This window comes from Capra hircus, chromosome 25 (assembly GCF_001704415.2).
Source record: "Capra hircus breed San Clemente chromosome 25, ASM170441v1, whole genome shotgun sequence".
Taxonomy (NCBI): domain Eukaryota; kingdom Metazoa; phylum Chordata; class Mammalia; order Artiodactyla; family Bovidae; genus Capra; species Capra hircus.
In genome coordinates this window covers 33,474,935-33,495,365 of record NC_030832.1, presented here as the reverse complement: position 1 = coordinate 33,495,365, position 20,431 = coordinate 33,474,935, and the positions used below count along the sequence as shown (strand labels likewise).

The 20,431-nt window shown below is 42.2% G+C and overlaps 1 protein-coding gene across 1 annotated transcript in view; it reads right to left on the bottom strand.

The window, feature by feature from the left end:
• BAZ1B (bromodomain adjacent to zinc finger domain 1B) overlaps positions 1 to 18,013 on the bottom strand; it is a 53,546-nt gene extending 35,533 nt beyond the window's left edge. Inside the window, exons 1-4 of the mRNA XM_018040609.1 lie at positions 17,544 to 18,013; positions 8,305 to 8,421; positions 5,800 to 5,944; positions 2,388 to 2,589 (exon numbers count right to left, since the gene is read on the bottom strand). Coding sequence (XP_017896098.1) covers positions 2,388 to 2,589; positions 5,800 to 5,944; positions 8,305 to 8,421; positions 17,544 to 17,650 — 571 coding nt within the window. The 5' untranslated portion in view covers positions 17,651 to 18,013. The remainder of the gene's footprint in view (positions 1 to 2,387; positions 2,590 to 5,799; positions 5,945 to 8,304; positions 8,422 to 17,543) is intronic.

Sequence of the window (20,431 nt, the reverse complement as noted above, 5' to 3'; positions counted from 1 at the left end):
TCTGCCTTAGAAACCAAGCAGATGTGTTGAAAAATGAAAAGGAGGCAGAACAAAATCATATGAAAACACACAAAATCTAAAGAACAGCAGTGGGGAGAGGAAGCAAAAAAAAAAAGTAGTGGGAGAAAAAGGAGACCCTGATATTTAATAAACTAAAAATCAGAGTGACCAGCAGTGTAAAATATAATAGTAAATAAAGCACACTAAGAAGAAAGCAGTGCATTTGGCAATTAGGGGTCACCTAAAACCTTACTAGGAACAGTTTCAGGAGTAAAGAAGCACAAGTTAACAGCATAAGGAATAAACTGATGGTCAAAAAGTAGAGACAACATTCTCAAGAAATTTGGCTTGAATGAGTAAGTCAGAAAGAGAACAACAGGATCAAGGAAAAGTATGTTTTGCTTTTGGAAAATGGGACTTCATTTATAAGTTGACAATAACCATTCAAAAGCACTGCAGTGCAGAATAATAAAGTTAACCCAATCCTGAGAAAGCAGGAAGGAATGGAATTCAGAGCAGGTATTGTGACCAAGAGGAAGGACAGTTCTTTTCTGATAGAGGAACACAGAAATTCGTAACAGTGAGGTTAAGAATACAAAGCTGAAAAGTTCCTGCCTAATACATTTCCCCCATAAAGTAGAAGGAAGGCTACCTTGTAAGAAAACATTTTGAATACTGGAATTTGTCTATCATATTTCTATGGAAATGCAAAACATTCAGAGTACACTGTAACATTCTTTGGCCCACCTACTTTGGCCACCTGATGTGAAGAACTGACTCATCTGAAAAGACCCTGATGCTGGGAAAGACTGAAAGCAGAAGGGGATGACAGAGGATGAGATGGTTGGATGACATCACCGACTCAATGGACATGAGTCTGAGTAAACTCCGGGAGTTGGCGATGGACAGGGAGGCCTGGCATGCTGCAGTCCACGGGGTCGCAAAGAGTCAGACAAGACCAAGCAACTGAACTGAACTGAGCCCGCCTACCATCCATTCCTTCCACAGACTAGCAATAACATTATATCCCAAAACTGAAACCTAAACTAAGGCATATAACAGCCTAAAAAAGAAGCCAAAGTCTAAAACTAGGGGTTCCTAAGTACACAATGCTTAAGGAATAAAACTAACAGCTGTAACACATTACTGGTATTCCGATGATCTGATTCTATGATCTTCTATTTTTGGCCTAGCTTGGAGGGATCTCAGTTCTCCTGATCAGGGATCAAACCAGTGCCTTCTGTGGTGGAAGCGCAGAGTCCTAATCCTAACCATTGGACCATTAGGGAAGTCCCTTCCAATGATCTGATTCTAGTAGTGTTAGAAGACATATCATCGGTCAACACTTAACCAAAACACTTATCAACCTCAAGTCTTGGGTATGTAAGTAAACCTTCAGTATCAAGAAGAAGGAAAAGAGAAACTGAAAAACACCGATATCAGCATTAACAATACAGAGTGAAAAAACTGAAGCATCAACAACTGAGATGGACGCATTACAAAAGTCTCAGAAGTTTCCTTGGGACAAGAAAAAGACATCCCTTTAAAACCATCTGCACACGCCCAAAACATAAGGAAACACAAAACAGAATGGAAGACATACAGCATAATGCTCTAATGAAATGTTCTAATTCAAACTTTGTAACAGTTACATAATGAGGTAAAATTTGATCCTCTGATAGTCAAGAGGAAGAAGCTCAGTATATTCAAACCCTGTCAGTACTCATATCTTCAGAGATAGAAGAAATCTATCCCAGTTAAATTCCTAATTGACACAGATTTTTTTAAAAGGGGGGAGGGGGAGGGAAGCCTCAGAGGATAAATAGATTTCCCAATGTGTAATGTCTCAGTTCGTCAACTTTTCAAAACATTATGTTAGGCCTCCAGGTCCCTAAAAATCACTTTTAGACACCATAGTGCTTCAGAATTCTGGCAGTGCCCATCTGAGAAGGAATGCGAGTTACAGATAACAGACAAAAGGAAGTACTTCAAAACCATTACACTGGCTGGCAACGTGAAGAGAAACAGGGATTAGAATTTTTCCCTCCTACTCAGATCACCCCACTTCCATGCCTATACAGATAATTCCAACTTAAAAAGAAAAAGAAGGCAAACCTTCTTTCCCATCTCGAGTAGCTTGGTATGTGCACACAGATTTCTAAGCAACTAGAGGAAATGACTTCCCAATCCCTTAATTGTGAAAGGAGATTTAAATCCTGAGTGACAGTATAGGTATGTTTTCCAAAGCATAAACAAACAAAAGCACGTCTATCTAACAACAAAATTCGATTACAAACTGAGTTGCTAGAGAACTCAAAAAAAGATTTGTGCGTAATAAAACAAACAGAGTTGCACAGCTCAATAAGGAAAGACAGTATCATACATACTAATACTCTCCCTCCTTCCTTCCTCTTCTTTCCCAATTGCCTCCTTCTTCTGATGGTCCTGAGCGATTTGGCTAGAATTCTCTTTGTCGCTTGAGGGAGAGTCACAAGAGCCATCAGATTTCTTCTCAGTGGCCTCTTCATCTACTTTCTCCAAAGGATGAATCTTAACAATCCTCACTTTGAGCATTTTCTCCTTCCCAACCTATAAGAAAAGACAGGAGAGAGTCAAAGATAATAATTAAGAACTAGAAACCCAAAGGTAACGGTGATACGCATTCCGTATCACCTGACCAAAAAAGTACACGAAAACTCTAAAGGAGCCAGGCACAGTGATTTTTTTTTCCCAACCTTATTTCCCAGACCTCTAGTTTGAAATAGGACATCTTAAAAAAATAAAACGATCACCATCTAGTTCATAATTCATGTACCAACGTATTAAGGCCAAACAGTAACTACTATACAAACCTGATATGTGTAAATAAAGTTCAAGAATTTCCATTTTCTAAAAAAATCAATTACATACGGATATCCAATTATTCCAGAACCATTTATTGAAGACTATCTTTTCTTCACTTTAATTACCTTTCCACCTCTATCAAAACTCAGCAGACTATATGTGTCTATGTGTGCGTACGCATGCGTGTGCACACGTGTCTATTTCTGGATGCTATTCGGTTCCACTGATGTATCTGCCTATGTTTATACCAAATTATACCATCTTAATATTTTAAAATAAGGTTCAAAACCAGAGAGGATTAGGATTCTACTTCTGCTGTACTTTTTCAAAGTTGTTCTGGCTAGATTCTTTGCATTACAATCACTCTGAAATTTTTTTATCCAATCTGACAATCTCTACCTTTTAATTGAAGCTTTAAAACATTTATCTCTGGAGAAGGAAATGGCAACCCACTCCAGTATTCCTGCCTGGAAAATCCCATGGATAGAGGAGCCTGGTGGTCTACAGCCCACTGGGTTGCAAAGAGTTGGACACAACTGAGCAACTTTCACCTTAGAACATGTATATTACACATAATTATAGATATGGTTAGATATTTTCTATTTGGTTTCATCAAAACTAAAAACGTCTGCTCTTCTAAAGACACTGTTAAGAGAATAAAAATACAAGTCCTAGATTGGAACCGAAAAAAGCATATATATAACAAAGGATTTGTATCCAGAAAATATAAATAAGTCTCACAACTTAAAAACAAGAAAATAATCCAATTTAAATTAAATTTAAATTTTAAAATGGAGGAAGATTTGAACAGACATTTCACCAAAGGAAACACAAATAAAAGGTAGCAACAAGCAGAAAAGGTGCTCAACATTATCAGTTATTAAAAGAGAAAATACTTAAGAATAAAAACCCTAGTTAAAGGGCATATTGTATTCAGTAATACCAAAGCAGTTACCGAAATAGTTAGCAATGGATGAGCAACTCCACAGTCTTGTCAAAACTTGGCATTATTTTAACTTTCCTTTATTCACTAATCAGATGTGTATAAAATGATCTCACTGTGGTTTCCACTTGACTTTCTAGATTCCTGATGAATATAAACATCTTTTCATACGTTCACAGACACACCTCTCCCCCTCTTCTGGAACTTCTCCTCCTCCACCTGGCAGTAATTTTCCTTTTGCCACTTCAAGTCCATCTCAGTCTTTTCTACATTGCTCTGTGCTTAAACAGGCTGACCTTAATGAACTACACCAAAGGGCTCCTTTCTCCCTAGGTTTTGAGTTCAATCCACGGGGCGCATAAGCAGAAAATCACAGGGTGAGAGAAAGCTGACAGTGGGGTGACACTGGCATCCTCCTGACTGCCAGCCTCAGCAGGCTGGTAGCTTCTCACTACAGCAAGCGCTTTCCTACAATGACATTATTCTCTCCTAGTCCCAGTAACCTTCCCTTCCCCTCATTTACTTGGGAGTTTAGACGCAGTAAAGCCTCTCCACTATTGCTTGCCATGAGGTACTTAACCTTTCCTTGTTGGTTTTCCTTGACCTAGATCAGACTGTGATCTGAAGTTTCTTTTTCAAACTCAATTCAATTACACCATTTGAATAATACCATCTGTTTCCTGCCAGCACACTGAATGATATAAAGTGTGTGATTAAAAACCAATGATGATTCCACAGACATTACAAATATAAAAAGTAGCTGGGAGATACAGGGAGTCAAAGTAAACTGAGGAAAGAACAAGAACTATGGAACCAGACGACTTACTGGCTACTGCTGGGTTAACCTAAGCCATCCCTCTCCTCCTTTTCTCCCTCCTCCTTTTGAGGCTTCAAAAAAAAGGAAGGGAATAAAAAAGGGAGTATTCACTTTCTTAGCCCCCTTGTAGCTGAAGACGGTTATGTAAGCCATGGTGTAGTCAATAATATGTAAAGATGAAAGGGAATAGGGAAGAATATGCTTCTGATAAAGATTTTCTTACTATCCTTAGACAAGCATTGGCTTGCTCTGAATACAGTCACAATTTTACAACCAAGAGGCAACAAAACTAAGGACAAAACCGAACACTAAGAACAGAACAGAAAGGCAGAAGGACAGCCTCTATACCAAACCTGGAATTGCCTGCTTCTAAGACTTATTATGTGAGATAATCAACTATCTTCACTGGTTAAGCTGATGCTACCCAAAATGGTTGTCCCCCGGGGGGTTCATATCATCACATCCTGGAGTGTGTTACAACTGTAAACTTTCAGGTCCTACCCGAGATCTTCCATGTAAAGTCTCAGGGGATAGGGCCCAAGAATGCATATTCAGAAATCCTCAGAGTAATTTTATTTAGGCTAAACTTTGAGAAATCCTGACCACTGTCAGTCAGCTATTTCATTACACACTAGTACTGTATCAACCTCAACAAGCTATTTAAACATCTAAGCCTGTTTACCACCTCAGCCTTTCTGTGCGGATTCTGTAAGATATCATACAAGCAACCAGCCCAGTATCATACAGAACTTCAACAAACGAATCTTATTTTAAGCTTTCAAAGGACTATATAGGGATTGCTTTAGTATTATGCAAATAGTTAACCTATGTATTTTAGTAAATCCTTTAACAACAGTAATAGTTATCCTACCTATCTACTTTAGTGACAGTTATCATCTAGTAATGGGCTGGAAAATTAAACAAACTGATATAGAAGAAGTCAACTCAATCACTGCTGTAGGGAAATGGGACATCTTTTGCCTTAGATTCCATAGATTTGGACTAAAAATAGCTGAAAGTCTTTTACATAGTTCTAAAATTTAGTGATTAAAATACTTAATATTATTAAATGTTTAAAAATATATTTGATACTATTACATAAAGGGGACTTCAATATTATCACATAGAAATAATCTTGTCATATGGTTAGTGAATCAAATCACATTTAAAAAAATAAGTAAAAACAGGCGCTCACCTCAAAGTCACACTCTTCTCCCACTGCGTATTTGGTCATGATCTCCAACCAAGCAGTATCCACTAGCTTCTCTAAGGAGGCTGTGTTATGGTGAACCATTTCCAGGACAAGTTTCTCATACCAGGCAGGGAACTCCTCCTTCAAACTAAACAAACAAGTCATCAGTTTCCAAGAAAATGCGGAAAAGACTATCCAGAGAGTTATTCGGGTCAACTGAAAAAGTCCTTTAGCACATACAGGCAAGGTACAAAGATTATTCACAGAAGTAAATATAAACACCTTACCCTGTCCTCTGAAGCTGGGCACCAACTATCCTTCAAGTGTCACCTACTTCATTAAATCTCGTGGAGTTCTCCCCAGCAACTCTAAGTTAGTCTTGCTAACCTCTGAATTCCCACTGTACTTTAGTTCTTTGTGTGAAGGAGGGCAATTTATTCTCATCAATTCTCTGATCTGTTCCTAACAGCTGTCCACCTGGTTGTCTTTGGGTTATCCAGGTGCATCATCGTATTACAAGCAACAATAACTGATCTCCCCCTTACTACTCTTTATTTTCTTTATTTGCTATAGGTTAATGGCTACCATCTTTCATTCAAAGAGAACTTTTACACACCCAAAAACACATCCAGAAGGTAGCATTATCTCTATTTTGTAAAGAGCAAATTGTACGTGCTTTTACAGTACAAACGGTTGTGCCTAGGCACTGTGACGAATTTTAGCATAAATGAAACATGACACCTGCCCTCTAGTTTACAGGCTACTACAGGTAGCAGCAGCAGCCTATGAGCCAACTCCACCCTGCTACCAGTATTTTCTTTGGTAAATAAAATTTTATTGGGACCTAGTCACTCCCATTCAGTTATGGTATTATCAATAGCTGTTTTCACTGTACAACATCAAAGCTGAATAGTTGAGACAGAGACCACATGGCCCACAAACCCTAAAATATATTAACTGGTACTCTACAGAAGAGGTAGGCCAACCCGGAGTCTAGTATACTATAAAGGTATAAACATAAATAACGCTAATTCAAAACGGAACAACGTCAGTGACCTAAGCAAAGAAACAGGCACCAGGTTAACAGACTTGACTAATTATTAATCAGTGATGGAGCCATTGCTGAGCCCAGGTCTCAAGTGAAGACAGTGCTCTGTTACACAGGCAAAAGAGCAGAATGGTATTGATCACTAAACTGTATGCTCTCTGTTTATATACTATTAAGAAAAGTCAATGAGAAGTCCACAGAAAACGTTTTTACTCTGAATTTCCAAAAGGACATTGTTTTTCTATAATAACTATAAATAGTATCTCACTGTTCGCTGAACCCTTGGTAGGCAAGGTGTGATCAGGGAAACTGGAAGAAAACTCACGGAGCCATAGGAACAGCAGACATGTTTATTTTCTCCGGGCTGGCACAGCAGCCGTGAGGCAGCCGTTCTGACCTAGTGGACATGGCCATAACGAAGCTGCAAGGGCTTTTCAGGTGGAGCTTATATGCGTTTACAGAACCAAGTGGCCTGTGCCCTAGCAGGTACCCATCGTGATGCGCATGCGCAGTGCTGTACATGCTCTCAGCCGTTACATAACCATGTATTTACAGACCGTGGGGTGAGAGCAGGAGAGCCTGACTACTACCACCATGGCTACTTTGCGCTTTCCCTACACAGAGCATATGCCTTTAAAAATTATCAATCAGGGACTTCCCTGGTGGTCCCGTGGCTAAGACTCTGAGCTCCCAGTTCAGGGGGCCCAGGTTCCATCCCTGGTCAGGGAGCTAGATCCCACATGCTACAACTAAGACCCAGAGCAGCCAAATAATAAAATTTTTTTTAAAAAATTATGAATCACCATACTGTACACCTGAAACATATAATATTGCATATCAATTATATTTCATTTTCCAAAAAAGTACTGTTTTATCATCCCTAGTTCCTACTTATCTTCGCAAGCATCTGTTGTCTAAATTCTGAGTATTTTCTTTGAAAAAATACCCAGACAAAATATACCCTTTGAACACACACAGAATTTTTAAGATACCTCATTTAACCATCCCACTCAGGTAAACGATCTTCAAACTGTGTATTTCTTTTCAATAGCTGCTATAAATACTGTCTTAAATTTCAAATGACCACAAAATAAAGAAAATCCTCTGCTAATTCGCTGCCTCTGTATTACTTCTAGATTATATCAGCTTCCTTTGCTTAGAACCACATTCCCAGAGTATTTATAAGGGAAAAGCACACAGCAAGAACATTCAAAAGCCTGGTACATACCTAAGTTAAGTGTATGCACAACTGTATATCCGACATAGTGTGTTACTCACAAAATGAGTAGAGGCAAGACACCAGTACATCGATATAATGCATCCAATCCAAGCCCCATAAACTTACATACATCCAATCCAAGCCCCATAAACTTACATACAAATACTGTCTTGTGGTTAACAGTCCCCTTTTCCTAATCATGTGAAGACAGCGTTAGAAGGGCAGTGCTTCTCCTACTTACAGTTCAGCAACTTCCTGTTCCTCCTCCCAGGCCTCCTTGTGTGTGAGCTGACTGCTCCCGGTACTTTTACACGTCCAGATGCGCTCACTGTATCTTTCCAAGCGGGCTTCATACTCTCTGTGAGCAGTGGCTCAGGAAAACCATACTCAAGCAACAGAGGCAGACTAATCCACAAACTACTTATATATGGAAAAAACCACAGTATCCTTTCTGTAATGCACAGCATAAACTGAAATCAGAGTTTTCACCTGGCAAATCCAAGCAAGATGATTAACACTACTCACCCAAATTTCACTTCACAAGACTCCCACAGAACTAAGAATTATAAGAAAAAAAATTAAAGGCAAAATAAAACACAAGAGCTAAGGAGTAAGAATCTAAGGTATGTGAAATTCACAACTCAAATGGTCAGCAAGTTTAAGAATCAGTTCCACAGTAAGATAAAATGGCTACACCAGTTTCCCAGGCAGTTTGGAATAATAACCCTGTGCACACACTCATGATCCATTTACTAATAACCTTCCAGTCTACCTTGGAAACAGTTCTTGATTCTCTTGGGTTTAAAAAATAAATACCATAAAATCCTAAAAATAATTCTGGCATAGTAGCACCCCACTCCAGTACTCTTGCCTGGAGAATCCCATGGACAGAGGAGCCTGGTGGGCTGCCATCTATGGGGTCGCACAGAGTCAGACACGAGTCAGTCAGCTACTGCTAAGTTTATGTTATCTGCAGTAACACCACGTTCACAAGTCATTTACCAGTAATTAGTCCGTCTTTGTGAGGTAGAGAGGAAGGAAGAGATCATACAACTAGTGCTGTGTACATGGGAACTTTCCACACCACCCCAACTGGAATTCATTATCAGCCAGCCACGTTCAAATTCAAGTGACAGGCAGAAGGTGCTACGCAGGAAAACTGACACCACAACTAGAGAATTAACTGCCAATCTCTGTACTTTCCAAGTGACAGCTTCTAGAATGGTTAAAATAAAAAGTATTTAAACAGCTCCTCTTGTAACATTACTGAACAACTAAACAAATAATTCATTTTTAATATAAAGGAGATTCTTGGTCTTCTAGGGCTATTATGAGTTAAAAGAAAAATGACAAGGATAAATCCATAAATAATCCAAAACTGTAGTTTTAGTCAATAAATAAGTACCTTCTCTCACTGTATCATTCTCTGGATCTGCCAAAAACAATACGTCTCTTTTTCCTCAGTGGGGTGATGATAATATTTAAATGATTAAACTATTAAAATAGAGTACCAGTGAAAACCACGAGTCAGATTTCCATAGAGCCCTATGCAAATCCAATCACTGAAAATTTATAAAATCCTATGGTGAAAACGAACTAGCATGGCTTCCATAGGGACATTAACTAACTAACCGACAAAATGGGTTTGTTTTCTGTTTCTCTATTTGCACCTGGGGAGAGGAGATAAAATAAAAAACAATCAGTAAGTGGATTTATTTAAACATTCAAAAAGCTTAATAACATTCTAATACATCATTCGGCTACACTGAAGAAATTCACTGCATCATCAGAGAGAATGTGAGGTTAACAAATATATCCTAAAGAGAAAGCATTACGTTTTTATTACTGTTACTTTCAAAAGTTGGAATAACGTGCCAAGTCCATTCTCCTCAGACTAAGACCCATATGGCCAATAATACACAGGACTGCTCCCACCCAGATGCCTCAGTGATTCCTCAAATCCAACTTTTTCTAAACTCTCACTACCCTCCACTCCTGCTCAAACCTGCTCTTTAACAGATACTCCCTATCTCACTGAATGGTCCAAGTCAGAACTCAGGGACTCATCCTAACCTCCTGAGCCCCCTAACTGTAACCACTTACATACTTTTCAGTTCAGTTCTTTCTCTCCCATAACAGAGCCATTCTCCAAATCCAGCTTCTGATCCTCATTTCTCAAGCAGTCATAACATTTTAAAACATTTAACTGTCCTCACTGGTAATCATCTTCTTCTCAGGTCCTTTGTGCTTCTCACACTCACATCCTTTTTTCCCAGTCTTGTTTGCTTTTAAACCCATTTCTTCTGATTTAAAAATCTCACTTGCCCTCAGGCCCCTTGAAATGCAAACATGTTGCAATGGGAAAAATACTCTGACCCCCCACAGAACTGAAAACCACTTACCAAGATTTTATTGGGTTTTACTTTCTAAGATTTTTATTTTCAGAAGGAAAAAAAAAGGAAACTAGTTTCAAACAATATATATTTAAATAGCAAATATTGATTGATTATGGTTTTTCAAATACAGTAATGAAAGTCCCTTCTACCCTGATACAAGTCTTTCCCACCCACCTTTGAAAATCTTTATCAGTACAGCAGTCTCGTTCTGGGTGGCCTCATCCACTTCTATTAACTTCAATTACTATCTACAAATGCTAATAACTTCTATCAACAGCTTAGTCCGCTCTCTCTGAACTCCAGGCCCATATATAGATATATACTAGCAACACATACATCTCCATTTGGATAGCCTCAGCAATTCATCATAAGAATGTCCAAACTAAACACTTCATGACTCCACAGTCAAAACAAAATGAACAACTGATCCTCTTCTAGGTGAAACCCCACGTCTCAGACTGGGACTCAAACCCAATTACATTGCAGATGGGACTTGAACCCAGTCTCCCTGCTGAAGTCACACACCTGGTCTCAGGACTTAATGAAGCTCAGGTTCTTTAGTATCAGCACAGAAGGAATTCAGCAAGAAGCAAGCTATAGGGAAGAAGTAGATTTATTAACATAGAACACTTGTGAAGGATGCAAGCAGTCAGGCTCTGCCCTAAGACCTAAATGGGAAAGGTTTATTTAGGGAGACACACATTCCACAGTGAGGGCCACCTCAGAAGGTGAGAGGCCCTGAAATACGGGATGGTTAGTTTTTAATGGGTTGGGTAAATTCATAAGCAGTAGCAGAAGGATTATTCCAACTATTTTGGGGAAGGGGCAGGCATTTCCAAGAATTGGGCCACCACCCACTTTCTGGCCTTTTATGGCCCAGCCTCCAAAAGGTCTTGGTGCCTGTGGGAGTCATTTACCACATGTTAAAGTATTACAAAGAATATTTATAGTGAGATTCAAGGCTACTGCAAGTCCAGGCTTCTGCCACCTTGAGCCTATTTGGTTCTAACCACTTTATGTCCTCAGGGGATACGTCTTTCTTCTCTTCCTTCCAGTCTCATAGGGCCCGCTATGTCACAGTCAAAGCTAGAGTTATTCCAGTAGTCATGTATGGATGTGACAGTTGGACTATAAAGAAAGCTGAGCACCAAAGAATTGATGTTTTTGAACTGTAGTGTTGGAGAAGACTCTTCAGAGTCTTGGACTGCAAGGAGAGCAAACCAGTTCATTCTAAAGGAAATCAGTCCTGAATATTCATTAGAAGGACTGATGCTGAAGCAAAACTCCAATACTTTGGCCACCTGATGCAAAGAACTGACTCCATGGAAAAGACCCTGACGCTAGGCAAGACTGAAGGCAGGAAGATAAGGGGACGAGAGAGGATGAGATGGTGGATGGCATCACGACTCGATGGACATGAGTTTGAGCAACCTCCAGGAGTTGGTGATGGACAGGGAAGCCTGGTGTGCTGCAGTCCATGGGGGTGCAAAGAGACAGACTCGACTGAGTGACTGAACCGAACTGATGTCACAGGACACCACTAACCAAATGATAACCAAAACATAACCTGACTCCTTCTCAATCAATCACCAAATCCTGCCAAATCTACTTATTTCAGAAATTCACAAACTGTACTTCTCTCCACTGCAAGGGCTACTGAATTTATTCAGACCGCTGTTGTCTGTCTAGTGCTGAGATGACTTAATCACCGGTCTAGGTCTAGCTGACACTGGTCTCGAGGCTACAGAGCCACTCTTAACTATTCTTAATGCTGCACCCCCAGTAATCTTCCTAACCTAAAGGCTTGCTTCTTTGCTTTTCAAATTCTTTTAACAGCCTCCACTAAATTTAAGGCAAAGTCCAAATTCCTCAGTCTATCTCACAGCGACTGGTAATGCAGCCCCATTCGTGTACCTCATCACTGCATCTCCATTCCTACTTTCTCACTCCAGCCATATGAAACTGATTTCAATTTCTCAAAAGCGGGAATTCTCTGGTGTCCCGTGGTCAGGACTCAGTGAGTTTACTGCCATTTGCCCGGGTTCCACAAGTGCAACGGCACAAAAAAATAAAAATAAATAAAAGGTTTTAACATTTTTTTAATAACTTTTTTTTTTTCAAAATCAAGAACCATCAAACTCACAAGCTCTTCAAAAGATGTAGACCTCTTCTTCATCTAACTAAACGTTTTCCTTTGCTGCGCCACCTGGCCTGTATAGGATCTTAGTTCCCTGACCAGGGATTGAACCCATGTCCCGTTAAGTGGAAGCGCAGAATCTCAACCACTGGATCTCCAGGGAAGTCCCCATCTAACTTCTAACCATCCTTTAGATCTCAACTTAAAAATAACTTTCCCCAGGAAACATTTCCTTAACCCTAAAATATGGCAGACAGTACTATTCTTTCCAAATATCCACTCCAATCCGTAAGAGGATTCTATCAATACATCTCCACCCTCTACCATGTGGCTTGAAACGCCTCCTGGGAAGAGGAAAGTGCATCACCACCCCATCACCACCTTGGGTCTGACCACATGACTTGCTTTGACAAATAGATGGAACAGAGGCCACCTCCAGGAAGAAGCTTAAAAAGCCATCACAGTTTCCTGTTGTTCTCTCTGCCACCAGAAAAAGATGCTGCAGACAAGGGACAGCTCCTTCAGCCTGAATCTTGGAAAATAAGAAAAATGTGTCTTTCCTTTTTTTCACATGTGGCCACTAGAAAAAATTTAATTACATGTGGCTCACATCACATTGGGGCTTCCCTTGCAGGTCAGTTGGTAAAGAATCTGCCTACAATGCAGGAGACCCAGGTTCAATTCCCGGTCTGGAAGACCCACACCAGTATTCTTGCCTGGAGAATCCTGTGGACAGAGGAGTCTGGTGGGCTACAGTCCATGGGGTCTGTGCACGACTTACCAAACAAACCACCACCACCACCACATCACACTGGACAGCTGCCAAGTCACTTCAGTCGTGTCCAACTCTGTGTGACACCATAGAAGGCAGCCCACCAGGCTCCCCCGTCCCTGGGATTCTCCAGGCAAGAACACTGGAGTGAGCTGCCATTTCCTTCTCCAATGCATGAAAGTGAAAAGTGAAAGTGAAGTCACTCAGTCGTGTCTGACTCCTAGTGACCCCATGGACTGCAGCCCACCAGGCTCCTCCATCCATGGGATTTTCCAGGCAAGAGTACTGGAGTGGGGTGCCAGCGCCTTCTCCCCATTGGACAGCGGTAATCCTAATGCTTTCATCTAGGAATGAAGGTGCTCTGACAACACAATTTTTAATTGACTACTTATTCAAATTAGATTAATTTTAAAAGTTTAAAACTGAAATTTCTACAATAACCCCTATCATGAGGTACTTTTAAGTTTATATAACTCTTTTCTGGTTATTCATTTGACTTGATGTTTAAAAAAATAAAAGGGGGGGGGAAAGCCCTATCAGAAGGATATTGAGTCAGCTGCCTCTGAATCCTATTTCAAACTTTAGGTTACCAAAATAAGTCACTCACTCTCAAATAACCCCTCAGGGCAAACGCCAATTGAAGTTTTTATGTTCCAGCAACTGCTGTACTTATAATTGCAGACAAAATGTCAAAGCAATTCTCCAAAGGTTGTGTACGCTATAAATGATAAGATATTTTCAAATCCTAGACTAACTCATTATGCATCTCCCTTTTCAAGAGTTTAAGAGGTACCTCCTTACCACCATATGCTGCTTCTTTGTTCTCTTTAGCCTTTTAAGTATGGTTTCTTTCAATAAAGTACTTGATAGCCTGAAAGGAAGAGGCCCAGAAAAGTATGGAGGTTAAATAAGTGTAACTATAACCCTGGGAGTTCTAAGTGAGAAGACAGAGCAGCAACGCAAGGTTTGCTTTTTAGCCTGTTTTCTCTCTTTGGACCAGCCTGTCATTAAGTTAAAAATAACTCTAATCTGGTAATAACTTGTTACTTTAAAGAAATTCAATTATGAAAATCAGCATACGAACTCAGTATTCCAACTGTCCAATAAAATCCTGTCTTGAAACTACTATTTAACCCCAGCTCTTAAAATGCTTGTCATGTTTTTCTTGGCAAATAAAGTTATTCTTACCTAGAGCCAGAATAACTGTATATTCTAACAGCTTCTCCTTATTATACCATCTAAAACTTCTCATACTGATGCTACTAAGGTTATGAATTCGTTTCTAGGCCTTAGAAACTAGGGTAGTCAAAGCAATACAAAAAATAATAATAATAATCTACAGCAGGCTGCCTTCAGGTTCAGTTCCTTCCTAAAATCCATCTTGACTTAAACACAGTCAGTGCAGACTTCTGCTGTCAAACAATCAGATCAAGAAGCGATTCTGATAAAGTTAACTTTCCCAGGTAAGATCCAGGCCCTTGCCTGTAGTAGTACTATCCTGGGAAGCAATGTGCCATAGATTTAAAGGTACAGTACAATAATCATGGATATACAACCCAGTCATTAAATGTGTGTGCATCATTCACAACTATCATTGTAAGTTTAATGAAGACATACAACAATGCCTTCAAGAACACAATGCTCATAGCTTTAAGTCAATAAAATACCATACAAATTTGCTACAGAATATACATGCAATCCAAAGGGAGGAATCAGGAGAAAATTAAAGTATGAAATCCTATTAAAAACATAATTGTAACTATAAACTTAAAAGTGAAAAAACCAACACTTCAAATGCAGCAGTTACCCAACCACATACTCGTTCTCCTCTATGAAATTACTAATAGCCTAATAAAAAAATATGCCACCCTGCCAACCACACAGTACAATAGTTTAAAAACCATCCTCAAAGTGATTCCACTTGTAGAAATTCCCAAGGGAGCAATTTCTCTCCCAGCAGGTTAACACAATTTAAGAACTCCTTTGTTAAGAGTTCTAAAAACTGGTAGGTGAGATTTTAAAGATGAAGAATTTTTATTAAATACACAACACTTTAAAAGTTACACGCATCAGTGTTCAACTGTCATCATTAAAAGAAACGCTTCATATATACCATTATATTTCAACAATTTCAGTAAATGATACGAAAAAACCCAGGCTGCCAGTTCTAAGTTAGCTATCTACAGCCATTTTTTTAAAAACAGAGCTCAGTTCCTGTTAGAGACTCAGAATGTGTCTCCTCCCTATTGCAGTTTCTTATACTTCACTAGGACCAGACGTGAAAATCAACATCCAGTAATATTCGTGTGATAACCGTCAACTGCTCAAAAGACATGTGAAAAGGATACAGTATATTTCACAAGTAATTTTTCACTTCACTGATGTTTGGAATGTTATTTAAAAAAAATAATAGGGCACTTTTAGAATAATGCTGTGTTTGGGAGAGCTGGAGCATTTCTCCAAAACATTCCTCCCAAAGCCCTAATAGGACAAGAACCAGATTACCACTTCAACCTCTCCCTTAAACACACCGTAACTTATACCACAGGCTTCCCAGGTGGCTCGGTGGTAAAGAGCACAATCGCCAATGCAGAAGACACCAAGAGATGGGAGTTCGAACCCTGGGTGGGAAATGGCAACCCACTCCAATATTCTGGCTCAGGAAATCCCAGGGACAGAGGAGCCAGGCAGGCTATAGTCCATGGAGTCGCAAAGAGTCGGACATGACTGAGCCACTGAGCGCACACACATAAACATCTTGTGCTACCAGCTGGAACAAACAGTGGATTCACATCATTAAAAGCGAAGGAACTGCATTCCATGTTCCTTTTGTGATCTACTTTCAGGCATGAGGTACCAAGAGCACTGGATTCTCCAGACTCTTCCATTTACAAGCCTGTGATCTCAACTGTCTGGGCCTACCAGGCATACCCAGGCAGGGGAACCCCACCATCTCCAGGATCTAGTTCCGCTCTGAGATACTCTGGCTGCATTTCTTCCAGAGTCTTCCTACAGCACGGACTCATTTTCCAAGGCCCTTCCTGCGTGAACACCTAATATCCTCAAACTGCACTGAAACAACCCCATAAAGCACTACATTAAAGGGAGGATCAACGAGAAATATAATCAAATGATATGGCTCACACTCGCACTTCCTTCTACATGGGAGCAAACAGACACTGCTGAGAAATCAAGTCCTTTCAAAGGGAAAGCGGTGATAAAGCTAACACAGTAGCCTTCACTCTTGAAGCTTTCTCTACACTAAAAAATGCTACATTCAAAAACCTTTTTTACAAAACCTTTTTTTTCAAAAAAGATGCATCTGGCATCCATAAAAATAGTAAGAGTGGTACAAGTTTGGCTAACAGAGTTGACAATAAGCTTGACAGCAAGAAACCTTAAGCAATGATTAGGATGCCTCTTATTTAAAACATCAGCCTCGTGTTCCTACAATACAACATTAAAACTGTAAGCGTGTCTTTGAAAAACGCTGTTTAAAGATAAATACCGATATTGTACACCGTCAGAATTCCAAATCTGTGCAAGTCCAGAGACAGAAGGCATCGGCTCCTCCAAGGTAACTTTTTTACTGTCTTTCCTCTGAGTCTGGAAATTCATTCTTGATTTTGATCCTGTCAGTTCATCAGCCTCCAGTGCGCTCGGAAGGAGCAAAACACAAATGCTCCCGCAGAGATCGGGATGGGGGAAGGGGGGTGGGGGAGAACGCAATCGCGCCTTGTACAACCCGGATCACGAGGCCGCGCAAGTACGATTTCCAAAACTTAGGTGGAAGGTTTAATTTTAAAAGAAAAAAGCAGCAGCAAAGGAAACCCCATTCATCCCCGGTACTTAGGGCCTAACGCCAAGCCCCGCTGGGAGTGGGATGGAGGGTCTCTCCTCCATAACGAGGCCCGGGGACAAAGTGCGGAGCCAGGGGAAGGATGGAGGGCTCAAGGCTCGGAGGCGGCCTGAGCCCGGCCGGCTGGCCGGCCCGCCCGCGCACCCCCTACCCCTCACCCCCCACTCCCGGATCGGCGGGCCCAGGGCTCGGGCTCCGGGTGCAGGCCCGCCGGCGCCGGGCTGGCTGACAGCTGCCACCGGCGCGGGGCTGCTTGGCCCACCTCGCCCCACCCCACCCCGCGGGCGGCCTGGCCGGCGCTGCTGGAAAAGGATACTCCCGGGTGCGGAAGGCCTCCTGAGTGTGCGCGATCGTGAAGAGCGGCTCTTCGCCGGGAAGCGGCTTCACCAGGGGGAAGGGCTTGCGGCCCAGGAGCGGCGCCATCGCGGCGGCGGCGGCGGCGGCGGCAGCGGGGAAGGCGGAGGCTCCTCGGTGGACCCGCGGCGCAACACTAGGCCCCGCGGCCCGGAGCGAGCGCCTGGCTCCCGGGGGTGGGGTGGGGGAGGGGAGGGGTGAGAGGGCGGCGCGAACTCGGCTCCCTCACTGCTGGCGCCGCCGCGCTAGAGCCATGGAACGGGACCCACGGGCACAGAACTCTCTCACACACTTCCGCGCCGTCCCGAAGCCTCCGGCCAACCTTCGCTACGGGTCCCCACGTTCGGCAGTCACGACTCCTCCTCAGCTGCACCGGAGGAAATTATTGAAAAATGGCGGGAGATTCCCCTCCACCCCCCCGCCCGGCCAGCGCGCACACTAACTTGCTCCCCTGTGGCGCCGGTGGCGAATTCTCCAATAGGCGGAGAACTGGTCAGCACCCAGAATCTATTGGCTCAGAGGAGCTGCCGCTCTGCGGTTGGGTCCCGCCCCCTTCCCGGGCCGCCTAGTTGGGTTGCAGCTCACTAGAGGGCAGTATGAAGAGGTGAAAGGTCACGTTATGTAAGCGCCAGTGACAGACGCGCGGGCCTCCGGCGGCGGAGTTGAAAGTGGGAAAAAATGGGGGACGGAAAGGCCGGGAATTCAGAGAGGTCAGGCCAGAAAAGCCCTCTAACATGTACTGATCTGCGCCATCTGTCACTGAAGGCGACACCGACATCCGGGCACCACTGTCCGTGTGGTGCGCCGGAGGGGGGAGGGGGAGCGCGCGTCCAGGGGCTTTGTCTTTCCACTCGGGCTCCGCCTCCTTCTTAAAGGCACCGCGCTCGGCCACGCCCGGAGATGCGCGGGTGGGGCTCACGGAAGGAGGGGTTGGCGGGAAGTAACCCGGACACTTTATCGGCATAGGTTCTGTTGAGGTAACTTGAGGTTCAGGTTGGGTCCCCCTAAAGTTAACTTCTAGACTAGAGTGGCGTAATAGTATAATGCTTGCTTCTAGGAGTTTGCTGGAAAGGGTAATATAGAAGCTTCGTTGGAAAAATACATTAAAGGGCATGTCTATTAAAGATAAATTCATTCACTCATATAGTCTCTTTTAGCACCTAAAATGTTCAGGGCCCTACGTGGGGTGCAACAGGGGAAGAAAATAAGACAGAGACTACTGCTCTGAAAAAAATAAGAGATAATCACTGTTCTATGTGATGAACACTATACATAGGGTGCTGTAGAAAAACAAATAACCGTGCCTGGAGAGTGAGAATGTTTGAGCTACTTCCCTAAGTAGACTACAGTCACTCAAAATCTGTTTGCCCATCCATTACAGTCAGAAACACACTTACTAATCATTCATCCCTATTAAATTGTTTTTTGTTTATTGTTCAATCGCTAAGTTTTATCAGACTCTTTGTGACCCCCTGGACTGCAGCACACCAGGCTCCCCTGTCCTTCACTATCTTCCGGAGTTTGCTCAGATTCATGTCTATTGAATCGGTGCTGCTACCTAATCATCTCATCCTCTGTCACCCCCTTCTCCTCCTGCCCTTAATCTTTCCCAGCATTAGGGTCTTTTCCAATGGATTAGCTCTTCCCATCAGAGGGCCAAAGTATTGGTGCTTCAGCATTAGTCCTTCCAGTGAATATTCAGGATTGAAATCTGGTTTGTTCTTGCAGTCCAAGGGACTCTCAAGAATCTTCTTGTTTACTACCTTGGTTCAAAAATCTGCAGTGGCCCAAGAACATATCTTTCCAGCCTAGACAGGTCTAGACTGCTGGGTGTCCCTGAATGGCAACATGCCAATGCCAGACCTTTTTTTCTTTTCTTCTCACCTTAAAGTGAGAAGGATCACTGCCAGTAAAAGGTAAATTCTCATTTTTCGACTGAAAAATGCACAACCTAAAAGTTGTAAATTATGTTTTATTTGGCAGACAAAACCAAGGACTTAAGCCTGGGCAACAGCATCTCAGACAGTCTGAGAGACTGCTCAGAAGAGGTAAGGGAGGAGCCAGGATACATAGGAGTTTTTGTAACCAAAGGCAGGTAATCAGAACATGGCAAGATTACTGGGATTTTTGTTTTTTTAAATATTTATTTGGATGTGCTAGGTCTTAGATGCCACATGCATGCTATTTAGTTGTTGCCTGCAAATTCTTAGTTGAAACATGTGGAATCTAGTTCCCTGATCAGGGATCCAACCCAGGCCCCCTGCTTTGGGAGCAAAGAGTCTTAGCCACTGGACCACCAGGGAAGTCAAGAGAGATTACTGTTAATTAAAAGAAAACCAAGTATCTCAAGTTGAGGAATTTAGTGCTTTCCTATGGATGGGAAGATGCAAAAGTTCCGGCTCACTGAACTCTTTCCTTTGATATGCACCTCAGCTATCTGGGGCCAGTATCCTCTGCTTTTTCATCCTGAGTTTCCTGGGGAGGGGTGGGGAGGGTGGACCTAGATGGCAAGCATCCTGTTTCTATCCTAAATTCCCTTCCTTTGGCCGCTGTAAGGTGATGGCTTGATGCCTGCAACATCTTTGTTTACTGATGTGGCAGGCAACATTTCCACCACCCCCCTTGATCTAGGTCAGACAACAGCTCTTTGAAGCCCCTTCAGGCCATCTAGGCAATTCTGGTGGCTCAGACAGTAAAGCGTCTGCCTGCAGTGCGGGAGACCTGGGTTTGATCCCTGGTTTGGGAAGATCCCCTAGAGAAGGAAATGGCAACCCACTCCAGTACTCTTGCCTGGAAAACTCCATGGACTGAGGAGCATGGTAGGCTACAGTCCGTGGGGTCGAAAAGCGA